The sequence below is a fragment of the Ahaetulla prasina genome, chromosome 4 (genome assembly GCF_028640845.1).
Source record: "Ahaetulla prasina isolate Xishuangbanna chromosome 4, ASM2864084v1, whole genome shotgun sequence".
Lineage (NCBI taxonomy): Eukaryota > Metazoa > Chordata > Lepidosauria > Squamata > Colubridae > Ahaetulla > Ahaetulla prasina.
In genome coordinates, this window is record NC_080542.1 from 90,415,111 (window position 1) to 90,432,992 (window position 17,882).

Here is a 17,882-nt window from a genome sequence, read left to right on the forward strand (position 1 = left end):
ATGTATTTGTATTGTATGGGAATATATTTTCAAGAGTATAAGAACCTATTTTATTCTGTGGAGACAAATGTACCAGAAGAGTCCTCCACTCCTCTGCTCACAACAAAATACCTTAATGAATCTGAAATTTTAATGAACCAGGAAAATAAAAGCTGTGTAAAGAGATTATATAAGCGGCGTGTATTTTGGGATTAAATCAAGTTAACTGAGCTTCCTGCCAAATCAAATATTTTCCAATTCTTTGAAATTAATAATTTTAATGGAGAATAATCATTCAAGTTAAAACAGCATGCACATTTTACAGTACATATTTTAGACACAGCATTCTTACTCTGTATGGATCCTAACTTGAAATTTATGTATTACTTGAAATTACTTTATTATATTTTACAAAAAACAAAATTAATTTCTTCTTCAATACAGTGTCGTAAGCCTTCTACAAAAAGTGACAAAATATTCTTAACGTGAAGATGCCACAGGAATATGAATTTATATATTGCTATTACATTCCAAAGATGCAGCTCATGTTTATGATTATGCTTATTAAATTATCATAAGAATCTTAAAAAATTGCAAACCAGAGTAATGGCTATGAGTTCTAACAAGATTTAAGAATGGCTATATTCAGTTTCTATGGAGTATATTGTAATATGCAGAACAATTACATTGAGATTTTTATGATGAATAAAGATAAAGTCCTTAATATCACAGTTTGAAATCATACAAATAAGTATTTCTTGTTCTTAATATTGTATAGAGCATAGAATATACTTCTGCAACTGTTCAGTTTATCATCCTAGGATTCTTTCAGAGAGTCTGCAGCCAATCTGATCTGCTGAAAGGAAATCATAAGACATAAACATTAGAAAAATTATACAAATACCATCCGTTTATAGACAGAATGAAGAAAAAATAATTGTTTCATCAATATTGCCACAAATTATACTTTGAAGTCAATGAAAAAAAGACATCATTCCCCATTCTGCTCCAATATAATGCATAATTTTGGAAATTAGACAGGATATAAAGAAAACAGGCATGAAATTACCTTGGATAAAGAGGTAAGTTTATAATTGTAAGCTGTAAATGTAAAAAAGAATGGAAGCCAAATCTTTGTATTTTTTTTCTATTTTTCTTTTGTTTTTTACATTTTTAGCTTTCTCTGATTTCTTGCTTTTCCTTTTTTTAGATTAATTTCACTTTGTTTTTACATTTTAGCTTTCTCTGATTTCTTGCTTTTCCTTTTTAGATTAATTTCACTTTGTTTTTACATTTTAGCTTTCTCTGATTTCTTGCTTTTCCTTTTTAGATTAATTTCACTTTGTTTTTAAGCCCTGCCGGTGCAGTGAGAGGCGGGCGGGGAGCCGCCAGCCTTCTCAGCTGAGGAGGAGGGTTTCAACCGTAGGTGCCTCATTTCACCTCGGCTTATACTCGAGTCCCCAGTTTACCCCAGTTTTTGGGGTAAAATTGGGGACCTCGGCTTATACTCGGATCGGCTTATATTCGAGTATATACGGTAAGTTTATAATTGTAAGCTGTAAATGTAAAAAAGAATGGAAGCCAAATCTTTGTATTTTTTTTCTTTTTCTTTTGTTTTTTACATTTTTAGCTTTCTCTGATTTCTTGCTTTTCCTTTTTTTAGATTAATTTCACTTTGTTTTTTAAAAAACATTCAATATAATTATTTTTTTAAATAAGGACAGTTCATATTTATTGAAAATATTGTGTATGCTCTCTATTTGATTGTCATTATATAATATGCTTCAATAAGAACCCAGTATCTACATTTACTAGTTAGAACAGTTCAGTGGGATTGTCTGATCTCCTTTGGGAAGTAAATGTAAATTAGCAACATTACCAAGTTCATAATTAAGGTTCCCTAATTAAGAGATCATTTTTAGCTCATATTGAGATGGCTTGCAAAGGAGATGAACTTATTTAAACCTATTTTAAGATGGTGTAATAATTAATTTTTTGACTAATCATTTAAAATCTATTATTACTACTATTACCAGTAAAAAGTAGCTAATGAAGGACCCCAATTCAGATCACAATATTGGGATGGCACATGTGAGAAAATGGGTGTTGGCTTACCTGAACGCCCCTTCTTAGAAAAGTGGGAATGCTGGTCAGGCTGGGGTTTCCCTCGTGCTAGCCAATTAGGACCGAGACTGCTCATTTTCTTTTGGCCCTGCCTCCTCTGCCTTCCAGCTTTTCGGCGAGGACGCTGTAGCAGTCTTATGTGTCTACCTGAAATGATAATGAATTAGTGGCCACCCCACCCCGACACCCCTTGAGCCGGCAGGAATAACTCCAGGGTGGGGCTGACCGGCATTCCCACTTCTCTAAGAAGGGACGTTCAGATAAGCCAACGCCCATTCTCTCTGTCAGTGGGAATGCCGGTCAGGCTGGGGACATACCAAAGTAGACATCCTCATCGGGTGGGAAACTGCTGGCTCTCCAAGGGTTGGTCCGACAGGACTTGTTGAAGAACATGCTGTCCAAAAGCCGCGTCCACAGACGCATATGCATCTAATTTATAATGTCTTATGAACGGCGTCAGGGATGACCAGGTGGCCGCAGTACAAATCTCCTGAATTGAAGCGTGTATGTTCCATGCACCGAAGTTGCTGCGCTTCTGGTAGAATGAGCTGATATATGCCCTGGAACCGGCAATGATTGATGTTGGTATGCTGCCACAATGGTAGCTCGGATCCATCTGCTCAATGTGCAAGAGTTTATCTTTAGGCCCAATGAGGCTGGTAAGTAGAATATGAACAAGGACTCTGACTTTCAAAAGGACTCTGTACGAGAAAATCTTTAACGCCCTGCAGACGTCAAGTGTGTGCCATAATTTCTCTTGTCTGTGTATTGGTGAGGGAAAGAAGTCCGGAAGTACTAGTTCCTGCGATCCGTGAAAGACCATATTTACCTTGGTTAAGAAGGTAGGATCTAGTCTGAGAATCACTCTATTGAGTGGAACACACATAGGTCTTTTCTGACTGAGAGAGCTGCCAGTTCAGAGACTCTGTGTGCCGACGTAATTGCTACTAGAAATGAAACTTTGAATGACAAAAATCAGAGGGTGACATCCCTCAGAGGTTCGAATGGAGGCTTGGCCAGTGCTGTCAGAACAACATTGAGCCTCCATGTTGGGAAACAGTGGACCGTTGGCGGTTTCAGATTAGAAGCACCTCTTAGAAAAATGCAGATTAGAGGATGCTTGGCTGCCGCTGTGATTGCGCCTCCAGCCATAACTGAAAAGAGTGCCGCCACTTGCCTTCGCAAGGTGTTAGGCGCCAAACCTTCTTTGAATCCACTTTGCAGAAATCGTAAGATGTGAAAAACAGACGCTTCAGTAGGCACCACTGAATTATCATTGCACCAGGTGCAGAAGGAGCGCCAAGTGTTCTCGTAAATACGAGAGGTAGACGGACAGCGGGAAGCCTGAAGAATTTCAATCACCTCATCAGGGAGGCTTGATGCCCTGAGGAATCCCCACTCAACCTCCAGAAGGTGAGCTGGAACTATTGCGGGTCTGGATGATTGAGGGGACCCTGAATGAGGATCACTTCGTTGGCTGCAATTCTCCAAGGTGGTGCCACTGACAAGGAAAGAAGGTCCATTGGAAGCTAGAAGAAGGGAGGCTGAAGTGAAGGAAAGAGAAGTGAAGCAGGTACAAGAATAGATTGTGATGGAAGAAGATTTATTACAAGTGTTGGAAATACCTACGACGGGTTTAGATTCAAAAGAACAAAGGCTGACAAGAGCTGCTGCTAAACGCAAGGAACAAGAGATGAAGGCACAACAACAACTGGCAACTACTACAACGGAAACAGTGGGAGGAGCAAGGCCTAAAGTAAAATGTGATCTGCGGCTGGTGTTCCAAAAGTTTCCTTCGGCCGATAATGGCAATTAAACTATTATCTTGGAATGTTAATGGCCTGAATTCACCGCAGAAGAGAAGGAAAGTATTTCATTATTTGAAACAATTTAAAATGACATTACCTGTTTACAAGAAACACATATTAGATCTTGCTAAATGTTGGAGATGCGATTGTGAAGATGCTACTTATTACCATTTGGATTAAAGTATGGTGGATCATGCAGAATATTTTGAAAAAGAAGATTAAGTTTACTCCGCAGTTCTTTCTACTAGGAATAATTATGGACTATACAGCTATAGAGACTAAATTGATTTTGAACTTAATAACAGTCGCAAGACTTTTGATTGCTCAGTATTGGAAGAAAGAAGAATTACCTACAATCGAAGAATGGACACTCAAAGTATCAAATCTGGCAGAGATGACAAAAATCTCCGCTTACTTGAAAGACTATACACTAGAAAATATATTTTAGAATGGAAAATGTGGATTGATTATATTTAAAATAAGTATCAGATAAAAAAATATCGAATAGCATATGAGTAAATTTAGGAAATATTTTGTATTAGATATATTTTTGAAGGAGAGGGGAATTGAGAGTGTGACTAAGTGTGGTGTGACTAGAGATTATAATTTAGGAATTATTTTGGATTATGATTGTTAGTTTTGATACCCTGCATTTTGTTCTGGGAAGTCGGGTGGGGGTGGGGGTAAGGGGAGGGAATTGGGGGTTGGTAGAGATGGAGTGATGGTTAATGTACAGGGATTATTGAAGAAATATAATTAATGTAGGGTCGGGTCTGCAGAGTTACCATTTTACAACGGTGAAGAGGGAGAAAAGAGAGAGTAGGAGGTAGGAAAGAGGAGAAGAGGAAGGAAGAGGGATAGTAGAGGGAGAAGGAAGGTGGAGGGTGGAGGGAGGAGCGGATGTAGATAAGAGAAGGAGAGGAAGGTTTGGAAAGTAAAAGAAGGTAGAAGAGGGAAGAGTGTTAAAAAGGGTGGTGGTGACTGGGCAAGCCCAACTAATTGTATATAACTGTACATTGGATGAATTATTTGATATGATTGTAAAAATAAAACTTTTTATAAAAAAAAAAAGGAAAGAAGGTCCGCATAGCAAGGCCTCTTTGGGCAGTAAGGAGCCACCATAATGACCTCCACTTTGTATTCCAGAACTCTGGAGATGACCTTTGGGATCAGGGATAGAAATGGGAATGCATATAGTAGGCCTTGCGGCCAAGGGCATCTCAACACATCTACTCCCTCCGCTCCCGGAGATGGATACCTGGAGAAAAACCTTGGGACCTGATGGTTGAGGCGAATAGGTCAACCGACGGCCGACTGAATCTGGTCACAAGTCGTTGGAACAAAAATGGATGTAGAGACCACTCTGTCGGATCTATCGTGTTGCGGCTGAGTGAGTCTGTGCAGATATTGTTGATTCCAGAGATATGGGCTGCTGACAGGGAATTTAGATTGGACTCCCCCCAGGCGCCGAAGCATAGGGTCTCACGCATCAGAGAAATCGAGTGAGTACTGCCCAACTTGTTGACATACGCTTTCGCAGTCGTATTGTCTGTCAGAATTAATACATCCTGGCCTGTGACTAAATTGCTGAAGCTGTGTAGAGCCAAGAAAATGGCCCTGAGTTCTAGCAGGTTGATGTTCAACAGGCATTCGTGATCGGTCCATCGGCCTTGGGCCATGTGAGGACCCAGATGGGCGCCCCAGCCTGTCAAGCTGGCATCTGTGGTTATCGTTATTCATGAAGGCTCCCTGAAACTGCTCCCTTTGCTCAGCGCATCGGAAGTCCACCACGCTAGGGAATCCCTGACTTCCTGAGGAAAGACAACCTGTCTGTGGTCTGAGCTGCGATGATGACATTGGTGTGGCAACAGAAACCATTGCAGGAGCCTGCAATGAAGACGGGACCACGGTACTATGCCAAAAGTCGACACCATTTTACCCAACAGTTGGGATAATTGTAGGATAGAGGAGTGTGTGTGCCTTCTGCAGAGGGAAGCCAAAGAGGAAAGGCTAATTTTACGTTCCTCTGACAGAAATATAATCAATTCCGTGGAATCTATTTGAGCTCCCAGATGCAGGATTCGAGTGCTAGGATGAAGATAGCTCTTCTCCCAATTAATACAGAATCCATGGGACTGCAGTTCCCTAACCACAACTTCTACGTCTTGTCTGGCTGAATCAGGAGTGGAGGATTGTATGAGAATATCATCAAGATATGCCTGTATCCTGATGGGAAAGGGTTGCCAGGACTTTCGTGAATACCCTCGGGGCTGAAGAAAGGCCAAACGGTAGCGCTCGGTACTGGAAGTGATGTTCCGAGTAGGAGAAACAAAGGTATTGACGAAAATGGTGGTGTATAGGAATATGGAGGTATGCCTCTGACAAATCTATGGAAGACAGAAAGTCCCCCGGGCGAATGCTGGTCAGAATAGAGGAGAGAGTAGAAATTTTGAATCGGTGGTACCTAATATACCGGTTCAGTGACTTTAAATCGAGGATTGCCCTCCAGCCCCCGAGGTTTTGGGCATGACAAAGAGTTGCAAATAGAATCCAAGTCCGCGTTCCTCTTGTGGAACAGGCTCTATTGCTCCAATCAATATAAGATGGTCAATTGCCGATTTAATTAGAGCCCTAGAAGATGATTGTCAAGAAATGGGACAGCGCACAAAAACCCTTGGGGCCTTAGAGAGGAACTCGAGAGAAAGTCCATCCCTAATGGTGGATTTGACCCACGCATCAGAAGTAGTAAGATCCCAAATGGGAAAGAAATGAGAAAGGCGGGCCCCTATTGGTATAGAATCTGATTCACTTGGACCTTCTGAAAGGTCGGCTCTTGCCCCCCCACCATAGGGTCTACGGGAAGGGAACCCAGATCCCTGTCTGCCCTGGAAATTTCGCTGGGAATTACAGACCTGTCCGAAGTTGCGTTGAGCTCTCTGTTGGTTGTAAGAGTCCAAACTCCGAAAGGGCTGGGGCCTACTGTATGGTTGGCTGCGTGACTCGCCTCGGCAAGACGTTGAGGGAAGTACTTTACGTTTGTCATGCATCTCAATTAAGAGAGGCTCCAGTGGGGCTCCGAACAATTTGTCTCCCAAATAAGGAGAGGCTGCCAAACGCCATTTGCGGTGGGCATTGGCTTGCCAGTGCCACAGCCATAATAGGCACCTAAAGGTAACCGAGGCCCCAATAGCTTTGGCCGCAAAGCGGGCTGCATTGAGAGTCGCGTCTGCTGAGTATTCCAGCAAGGCCCGGATTTTATTCAGGTCTTGGTGTGATCTGATATCAGACGCTGATATCCTCTCCTGGAGCTGTTTGAGCCAGATCAAGGATGTGTGGTCAAAGAAAGGATGCCGTGGCTGCTCGGAGAGCCCAAGCAGCCGCCTGGTGATTCTTGACAAGCATCCTCTCGACTCTTTTGTCCTTGGGTCGTAGGGATTCCTCCGGTAGACCCGCAAGTGGTCAATGCCAATATGGGTGCATCCATGGTGGCAACCTATAAGGCCGAATCCAAAGTTGATGCCATGTTATAAAGCTTCCTATCTTGTCCACTGGGGACTGGACCCGAGCCCGGGACATTGACATTGTGTCACGTCCCCAAACAGTTTTGGTGCTGGCACTTTTTCTGTCTCCAAAGTTGGTTCCACGAAAAAAACATTGGTTGGGTCTGAGGATGTTGAGGTGTCTTGGGAAGACCAGGTACCCCCCAATTTGGTAGTTGTCAATGCTTTGTGTAAAAGCGACCTAAATATGTTTGGGTCGAATAAGCCTACAAAGGCAGGCTGATTCGGGTCCAGGTCTTCATCATCAGACAGGGCCTCCTTCCTGTGTGATTCCTCTTCGGATGAAGACCTCTGAACATCTAAGTCCTGATCCTGGTAAGGTCTGGTATGCTCCACTGAGGCAGCCTGTGGTCGCTCAGGCCTGTGAGAAGAAGCCGGAATGCTCAGGCCAGCATTGGGTTGAAGGCACTGAGTGAGACTTTGTCTAATCACCTCAGAAATCATGTGGCCAAAGGCCTCAGGTATCAGAAAGTTAGGAGCCTGAAGTGAGGCTTGGGTAGGAAGAAGCCCTGGCGCAGACTGAGAAGGACCTGAAACTGGAGCAGGAAGAAGTTTTGAGGTAAAACTTGGTCTGAAGTCAAACGACATGATGTATGATGACTGCCAGGCTCTGGGACAGACTGAAAAAGAGCATCCACGCTGGCTGAAGAACGCTGGTCAGACCTGACTGAATGGTCTGGAGACCAGGCCCCAGGAGCTATGTGGGGAAATGACTCTCCAAGTGGGCTCAACTCCCTTACTGAGTAAATGATGGCCCTGAAAGCTGACAGGAAATGTGGTCCCTGTTCTGGGACTGAGCCCTGTCAATCACTTTCTCTCTAGCCCTATGGCGGCGTTCCTCCACCTTAGAGGGCTTGCTGGGCTTATTTTTGGTAGAGGATGCCTTTTTCCTTGAGAGGCCAGAGTGGGTGCCCTCTCCAGGGCTCAATGGGCGAGTATCCTTATCCCCAGAGGGGTTGGAAGCCCGTGAGAGAACGTCCACCATTTTAACTATTGCTGGCTCGTTGTTTCCCGCCAAAAATAACTGGCCTCGGTACTCATGTCCCTTCGGCTTTACCGGGTCAGAAAAACATGAGCCGAGCCTCCAGGAGGCAGATGAATCCTTTGCCGGCTGTCAGGAGGCAAGCAATCGCTTTCCCTACGATCACATGGCCAGCTGCTTGAAAAGGCTATTGAAGAAGCTGCGGTTTGACAGCGGCTTGAAATTGGCGTTCTGGAGCGGCGCGAAAGAAAAACCTTGTGCCGGCCAGCTGCAGAGCCAAACTCCGACTAGGCTGGCCAATGCCCTCCCTAAAAGGGATAGTGGGCTTCAGGAGGAGGAATGGCAGCGCGGGATAAAGAGTCACGCTTTGCAGCCACCCTCAAGAGCTCTGCTGCCTCTGAAAGTGCCCTCCCTGAAAAGGGGATTGTGGGCTTGGGGGAGCTGATTCACGCTCTACCCCCAGGCGCTGCAATCCGGTAGCCCTGCGCCGTCTATTGCGGCCTTCGGCGGATTCGGGCAAGAGCCCTTCACGCCAGATTGAAACTGTGTTAGAGCTGTCAAAGATAAGAATATTTTTTTTTGAAAGGTCTAAGCAGGGTAGACACATCCAGTCCTCTGCTAGACCAAGACGAAAAGCTGGAAGGCAGAGGAGGTGGGGCCAAAAGAAAAAGAGCAGTCTCGGTCCTAATTGGCTAGTACGGGGAAAACCCCAGCCTGACCGGCATTCCCACTGACAGAGAGAATAGTCCAACACTTTGCTTTCTGCTGCAATTCAAATCTGGATCTGCTTTTTCATCTTACTATTTGCACTGGAGGAAAGAGTCTCTTCATTCTGTGCTGAATGAAGCAAAGGACTAATTGAAACTATTTGTGAGCTACCTATTCTACTTCTACTGTTGAGAAAAACTGAACTGAATCCTTCCTCCTCAATGCAAACTATAGACAATGGAAAAAAGGAAACAGCAAATAGAATCAGTGTGTTAGCAGTTAAGGTTCTGGACAGGCACCAGGAAAGCTCAGGTTCACATGTGCATTCTCCCAACCCAATTTTCAACAACTGGAACTCCTTGTATTAGTAATTGTCAAAAATCAGCACAGTTGCACATTATTTCATGAGATGACAAAACTCATTTAAACAATATTCTATAAAACTCCAATGCTTAAAACAAGCAAACAACTCCATCCATTTTGTCAAAATTGAGGCAAAACAGAATATAGACCTTGTTACTTGCATTATCTTCCTATTTACTATAAATAACTACATCTAACATCTACATCTACATCTAAATAACTACTAGAAATAACTACATCTCTACAGAAATAAAGCACAACAATAATGAAAATTATCTTGAATGCATTTGGGTCAATATTAAAGGGAGGGAAAATGATATTGCCATAGGCATATACTATAGGCCACCCAACCAAACAGAGGAAGTAGATGAACTTTTTGCTAGTCAGCTAACTAAGGTATGTAGGAAGCACATTACAGTAGTAATGGGGGATTTTAACTACCCTGACATCAACTGGGAGACAAACTCTGCACCAAGTGGAAAATCCAACAGGTTCCTAACAAACAGTTAACAAACAGCAGTATGCAGCAGCTGTTAAAAAAGCCAACACAGTTCTGGGCTGCATAAACAGAGGGATAGAATCAAGATCACGTGAAGTGTTAGTACCAGTTTATAATGCCTTGGTAAGGCCACACTTGGAATATTGCATCCAGTTTTGGTCGCCACAATGTAAAAAAGATGTTGAGACTCTAGAAAGAGTGCAGAGAAGAGCAACAAAGATGATTAGGGGACTGGAGGATAAAACATATGAAGAACGGTTGCAGGAACTGGGTATGTCTAGTTTAACAAAAAGAAGGACTAGGGGAGACATGATAGCTGTGTTCCAATATCTCAGGGGCTGCCACAAAGAAGAGGGAGTCGGGCTGTTCTCCAAAGCATCTGAGGGTAGAACAAGAAGCAATGGGTGGAAACTGATCAAAGAAAGAAGCAACTTAGAACTAAGGAGAAATTTCCTGACAGTTAGAACAATTAATAAGTGGAACGACTTGCCTTCAGAAGTTGTGAATGCTCCAACACTGGAAATTTTAAAGAAAATGTTGGATAACCATCTGACTTAGATGGTGTAGGGTTTCCTGCCTGGGCAGGGGGTTGGACTAGAAGGCCTCCAAGGTCCCTTCCAACTCTGATGTTATGTTATGTTATGTTTAAACCTAGCAGACAACTTTGTTTCCCAAAAAGTAGAGAAGGGAACAAGGGGATCAGCCATATTGAACTTAATTCTCACTAACAGAGATGAAATGATAGAAGGTGTTGAAGCTATAGGAATCTTGGGGGCAAGTGATCACGCAATATTGGAATTCAACATTATAAAAACACAAGTAGTAGAACAAAGTCAAACTAGAGTCTTGGACTTTAAGAGAGCTAATTTCAATAAACTCAGAGAGAGCTTGAGAAGGATTCCATGGATGAGAATCTTCAAGGGGAAAACAACTCAAGAAGCTTGGGAAATTTTGAAAAGTGAGATTATAAAAGCGCAGTCTAGCACAATACCAATGGGGAAGAAAAATAATAGATCTCAAAAGAAACCAGCATGGATGCATAAAGAACTATCTGACAAATTGAAAGACAAAAAGGACAAATATAAAAAGTGGAAAGAGGGGCAAATAACTAAGGCAGAATATCAGCAAATAGCCCGAGCCTGTAAAGATGAAGTGAGGAAAGCTAAGGCTCACAATGAACAAAGGCTAGCGACAAAAGTAAAAAATAACAAAAAAAGCTTCTTCCAACATGATAAAAAAACAAGAAAAAAGTCAAGGAAACAATTGGCCCATTGCTAGGAGAAAGTGGCAAGAAGGTGACAAGCAACAGGGAGAAAGCAGATCTATTTAACTCACATTTTACATCTGTCTTTATACAAAAGGAAAAAACAATCCAACCTATCAAAAACAGCACCACAAAAAACAGATTAGGAACATAAGTTAAAATAGGGGGAAAATGGTAAATGAACATCTGTCTACCCTAGACGAGTTCGAATCACCAAGACCGGATGGATTACACCCCAGGGTTCTGAAGGAACTGGCAGACGAAATCTCAGAACCACTGAACTATATCTTTCAAAGATCCTGGAGCACAGGGGAACTGCCAGAGGACTGGAAAGAGCTGATGTAGTTCCCATCTTCAAAAAAAGAAAAAAAACAGATCCAGGAAACTACAGACCTATCAGCCTAACCTCAATACCAGGGAAGATTCTGGAAAAGATAATCAAGCAACGAATCACCGAACACCTAGAAGCAAACAAAATAATAACCAAAAGCCAACATGGGTTTCTCAAAAACAGATTATGCCCGACTAATCTTATTGCATTCTTTGACAAAGTGACAAAATTAGTGGACCAGAGGAATGCTGTTGATATAATTTACTTGGATGTCAGTAAAGCATTTAATAAACTAGACCATAACCTACTACTAGATAAAGTAGAAAAATGTGGGTTAGACAGCACCACCACCAGATGGATTCGTAACTGGCTGACCAACCGCACTCAACGTGTAGTCCTCAATGGAACTACATCCACATGAAGGTAAGTATGCAGTGGAGTACCCCAAGGCTCTGTTTTAGGCCCAGTACTCTTCAACATCTTCATCAATGACTTGGACGAGGGGATCGATGGAGAACTCATCAAATTTGGAGATGACACCAAGCTGGCAGGAATAGCCAACACTCCAGAAGATAGGCTCAAGTTACAGAAAGATCTTGACAGACTTGAATATTGGGCACTATCTAACAAAATGAAATTCAACAGTGAAAAAAGTAAGGTTGTACATTTAGGCTAAAAAACCCAAAATGCACAGGTACCGTATATGTGGTACCTTGCTCAATAGTAGTAATTGTGAGATGGATCTTGGAGTCCTAGTGGACAACCATTTAGATATGAGCCAGCAGTTTTCAGCAGCTGCCAAAAAAACCAACACAGTTCTGGGCTGCATAAACAGAGAGATAGAATCAAGATCACGTGAAGTGTTAATACCACTTTATAATGCCTTGGTAAGACCACACTTGGAATATTGCATTCAGTTTTGGTCACCACAATGTAAAAAGGATGTTGAGATTCTAGAAAGAGTGCAGAGAAGAGCAACAAAGATGATTAGCGGACTGGAGGCTAAAACATATAAAGAATGGTTACTGGAACTGGGTATGTCTAGTCTGATGAAAAGAAGTACTAAGGGTGACGTGATAGCAGTGTTCCAATATCTCAGGGGTTGCCACAAAGAAGAGAGTGTAAGCTATTCTCCAAAGCAGATGAGGGTAGGCAAGAAGCAATGGATGGAAACTAATCAAGGAAAGAAGCAACTTAGAACTAAGCAGAAATTTCTTGACAGTTAGAACAATTAATCAGTGGAACAACTGAAGTTGTAAATGCTCCAATACTGAAAGTTTTTAAGAATAGAATAGAATAGAATTTTTATTGGCCAAGTGTGATTGGACACACAAGGAATTTGTCTTGGTGCATATGCTCTCAGTGTACATAAAAGAAAAGATACCTTTTCTTTATGTTTATATTTATATATATAAACATATTTATATTTATTATATTTATGTTTATGTTTATAGAGATTAGATAACCATTAGTCTGAAGTTGTGTAGTTTTCTGCCTAAGCAGGAGGTTGGACTCCAAGGTCCCTTCTAACTCTGTTATTCTATTCTATAAGTTCCTTCATCTATAATTTAATCACAGATGGAAGGGTTGACTTGGTATGTATTACTGAGACCTGGACTGAACCACGGAGAGTGGGCTCCCATCTCAAAAATGTGCCTAGCATCAGGTGAGACTCCAGGGAAAGGGTGGGATGTGTCCATTATCATTTGGAAATCTTACAGCTTTCAGGAATGCTGTTCCACAAATTTTCATATGTGAGATCCTGTTCCTAAATTGGGTTCAAGAAATCAGTGGGGAATGGTTAGTATACTAGCCTGACTGCTGTGTAATAATCTCCCTATCTGAGCTCCTTGATGCTGTCTCAGGGTTGGTAGTGGAATTCCCCAGGCTCCTCTATGATCATTCTACTTTATTAATCACTCTTCTCTTCCAGGATTATTTACCTAAAGAATTGCTGAATTCCTTCTCCAAGGCCATCTCTGAACTTCTTTACAACTGAGAATATTTCCTCATAATAGCCTCTATTGGAAAGCAGCTTGCCACTGAGGTGGGGTGAAATTGTCATATCTATAGAGTAAATCAGGCTAAGAAATCAATGCTGTACAGGTATAGAGCTTAATCTTCATGTGAATTAGAGAGAAGTCTATTTGAGATATTTTCTCCAGTTAGTTTTTTGGAATGAATTTAAGCTGCTTTTTCTTATCATTGCCTTACTAATATCTGTCCTTCAAGGCTATTCTCTGTGCCCTAAACTGAGCCAAGGTATTCTAGCATGAAAATATTATTTTCCTTGGAAAAATGGATAACGTGCTCCATTCAAAAAATTGTTGGTTTGTGGAAGAAAAGGCTCGTGACATGGCTGTGTTGCAACCATGAGACTATCAACACATTCATTGAGAGATTTAGAAACCAATTAAATTAAATGCCACCTTTATCCAAAAAGTTTTTATTGGTCAAAAAAGGTTTATACAAATACATATCAGGTATGGTAAATTTTCATTTTTCTTATACAAGATAAGAATTTTACTCAAAATTTTAAACACATACAACAGCCATATGGCAAGCAGGTGATACGAAGTAGCTAAGTTTATCAATCTTACATACGCAATAAAGAAGGGTCAAGAATAATCAGAATATCATACAAAGGAGAATAAGGAAAACCAACACAATACCAAATATCATTGTCACTTCCTAGTTTTGGATCTCAGAACTCTGGGTTCAGCCTGACCCAACTCCAGGGCCGCAACAGCGGCAGCCGCCTCCTCCCCATGGTCTATAACCTCCCTTCTTCAACTCCTGGGTCATCTAATTCCAGGAGGGCTTTGTGTTCCTCCACGTAGGCCGCAGCCTCATAATTGTACTAATTTTTTCGTAATGCCCTCCCGGAAAATCATCAATCCCTCTGGCATCAGCCATCTGAAGCCTACTCCTTCTGGTACAATTTGCTTGACAAAAAGTAATATTTCTTTCTCATTTCACGTACCTGTCTGGGAATCTGCCTCAGAATGGCTATCTCCCTGCCCCTATAAGTCAGTGCCCCACTCCTATGTTTTCTAAGAATTTCATCTCTCGTCTCTCTTCTCACAAATTTGACATGAACCTCTCTAGGAACTGCATGCGTGCATATTTTGAATTAACTCTATAAGCTCGATCCACATCCCAATTCATAAAATCAACACCTCTCCCAAGAAATTCTCCCAACAATTTAGTCACAACATCTCTCAAGTCTTCTTGGTCCACTTCTTCCAGATTTTGAAACCTAAGGAAATAAGACATTTTATCCATCTGTAGTCCAAGCATAGCATTGCCTGTCGCCTCTCTCTTTCTGCACTGCCCGCATCTCTCCTCCAGACCTTCCACTTTCTGCTTGTTTTCTGCTGAGACTTGTTGAGTGTCCTTTAAAATCCTTTTGGATAGTCACAATTTCTGCTCTTATTTCATCAGTTTCTTGTCCATATTAGATAACTTTTCCAAAATTCTCTCCATTTCTCCAGCAGTTGGTCTCTGACCTTTGCCATTTAAAAAATTTTTAAAATCCTCAGGCAAGCACAGTATCCTTGTAATTTCCTCCGGATCCACCAGGGGCACTCACAGGAGCAACGAGTCCAGAGTACAGTTAGTCAACCAGGAAGTCAAGGGAAGTGATGTCATCAAGATTCTCATAGTGAAGGCGGAAGCTGGACGCCACCATTGTTCCCCAGAGGAGGGGGCCTCAAACCTCCCTCCTAAATTTCTCCATCACCTCTTCTCTCCAGAGCTCCACAAAACCGGTAATCTTGTTATTTTAAGTTCTCCTCTCTCCAAAGTGATTCGTGCTCCTTCCAGTCGCAGGGAGAAACCCCCGCACTCGGAGCACTCCACTCACATTGCCGATATCTCCTTCCTTCTCCTTCCTCAATTCTTCTCCGTTCCCTGTTCGCCACCAGGCTGCTGCAATTATAAATCCAAAGCCCCGGTGTCACCGGGCACAGCGGCCCAGGCGACGACCAAAATAATGGCCGCGGCCTGAGGCCTCCGAACCCCTCCGAGCCTAGGACGCGCCAGCATCGGTCCCCCCAGTCCTGTATGTCGGCTGGGAGACCCCTGGCGAGCCGTCCGTGCGGCAGGTGTCCTTTTCGGAACACCTGGCCCCTAAGGGCCTCGGAGGCGGCCGGATTCGGACACTGGAGGCAGGAGAGGCACCTCCAGATGTCCGTTGCCGCCGGATACCGGAAGTCGTCTCCAAATTAAATGCCACCTTCAGTGTACATTATACATAAAAAATAAAAAATGTTTTTATTGTCCTGTACTGTCTGCCAGATGGTAATAGATAAAAAAAAATGTGCTCAGGATATGGATCTTTAAGAATGTTTTGAACTTTCTTAAGGCAGTAGGAGCTATAAAGCTCTTCCAAAGAGGGGAGAGTGCAACCAATGATCCAGAGGGCAATGATGTTAACCCTCTGGAGCGCTGTCCTATCTGCCACTGTGCAATTGGCAAATCATACACAGGTGCAGTAAATACTCTCTCTTAAATACTCTCTATGGTGCAGTGGTAGAAGGTCACCAGCAGTTTTTCATTCAGTTGTTGTTTCCTGAGAAGTCTCAGGTAGTATAATCTCTGCTGGGGCCTTTTGACCAGTACTGCAATGTGAGCCCCAGGTCAGGTCCTCTTTTATGATAATACCCAGAAACTTAAAATTAACCACTTGCTCCACTTGGTCTCTATTGATAACCAAGGGCTGGATGTCTGATCTATAGTCCACTATATATAGATCCCAAGATGGCACAGCGGACAGCGGAAATGCTCTCTCATAGTTTTCCTATTGTTTTATCATTCTTTGTGATTCACTAAGGATTTCATACTCAAGAGATCAACTACTACGCATTCAGCAATGTTTCTTCTTTGATGAACAGCTTTCTGTGACTTCACCCCCATCTTTACAACTGCAGAAGAGTTTCTAACTTAGGAAGAAACAACTTCCTCTGAATAATGGATAAACAAGAACAAAAGGAAAAGACGCTGACAACGAAAAAGGGGTAAGTGAGCGGTAGTTTTGAATAAAAAGTGCGATTAAAACCCCTCTCCCCTCACTCTTTCTGACTAATTTATGGTCACTCACTAATAAGATGGATGAATTACTTCTTTTAAATAGATGAAATTCTGATTTTTACAACTCAACAGCACTCTGCTTCTCTGAGACTTGGCTAAATGAGTCAATTGGTGATAGCAGCCTGTATATTCCAGGATTTCAAATGCAATGATCACACAGAATTGCTGAAACATCTATCAAAAATGTTAACAACGACTCAACACACATAGACACCACAGAAGAAAACAACGACCTAACACACGTGGACTTTACAGAAGATAATGTTGAAAAAGCCCTTCGCAACCTGAAACCATCATTATCTATTGGACCAGATGAACTATGTGCATACTTTTAAAAAAAACTTTCAATTAATATAGCTGAACCCCTAAGCATTATCTTTAATAAAGCCTTCAAAACTAGTTCCCTTCCAAAACTCTGGTCTCTAGCCACAGTCATCCCTATCTTTAAAAAAGGAGATCCATGCCTTGTTGAAAATTACAGACCTATCTCTCTATGTTGTGTCTCATGCAAAGTAATGGAATCCATCATAAACCAATCCATTACATTCCATCTCGAAACAAACAACCTTCTCTCTAATAAACAATTTGGTTTCAGAAAAAAAATGTCTTGTAATCTACAACTTCTCCATTGCAAAAACATATGGACTACAAACCTTGATCAAGGAAAAGCAATAGATGCAATCTATATAGACTTCTGCAAAGCTTTTGAGTCAGTAGTACATGATAAACTACTCCTCAAACTAAAATCCTACGGCATTTTGGGACCTCTTCACAATTGGATAAATGCCTTCCTGTCAAACAGACAACAAGTGGTCAAAATTGGCAATGCTATATCTAATCCTGTTCCTGTCAAAAGTGGCGTTCCCCAAGGTAGTGTTCTTGGACCTACACTCTTCATACTATACATAAATGATCTCTGCAACCTCATCTCAAGTTATTGTGTTCTCTTTGCTGATGATGTCAAACTATTTAATACCACCAATAATACTTCTACCCTTCAAGAAGACCTCGACTTAATTTCCGATTGGTCTAAAACTTGGCAACTCCAAATCTCAACCAGCAAATGCTCAGTCTTATATATTGGAAAAAAGAACCCTAATATCAAGTACAAACTTGATGGACATTACCTAACTGATGACCCCCACCCTGTCAAAGATCTTGGAGTTCTCATAT

General features: G+C 42.0%; 1 protein-coding gene across 3 annotated transcripts in view; it reads right to left on the bottom strand.

The window, feature by feature from the left end:
* Positions 1–218: 218 nt before the first annotated feature.
* Positions 219–17,882, bottom strand: part of ANO10 (anoctamin 10) — a 173,235-nt gene continuing 155,571 nt past the window's right edge. For 2 of the 3 annotated variants that reach the window (XM_058181672.1, XM_058181671.1), the window contains exon 13: positions 221–835. In XM_058181672.1, coding sequence (XP_058037655.1) covers positions 797–835 — 39 coding nt within the window. In that variant the 3' untranslated portion in view covers positions 221–796. Of the gene's footprint in view, positions 836–17,882 lie in introns of all 3 variants that reach the window. The other variant, XM_058181673.1, reaches the window with a different exon arrangement.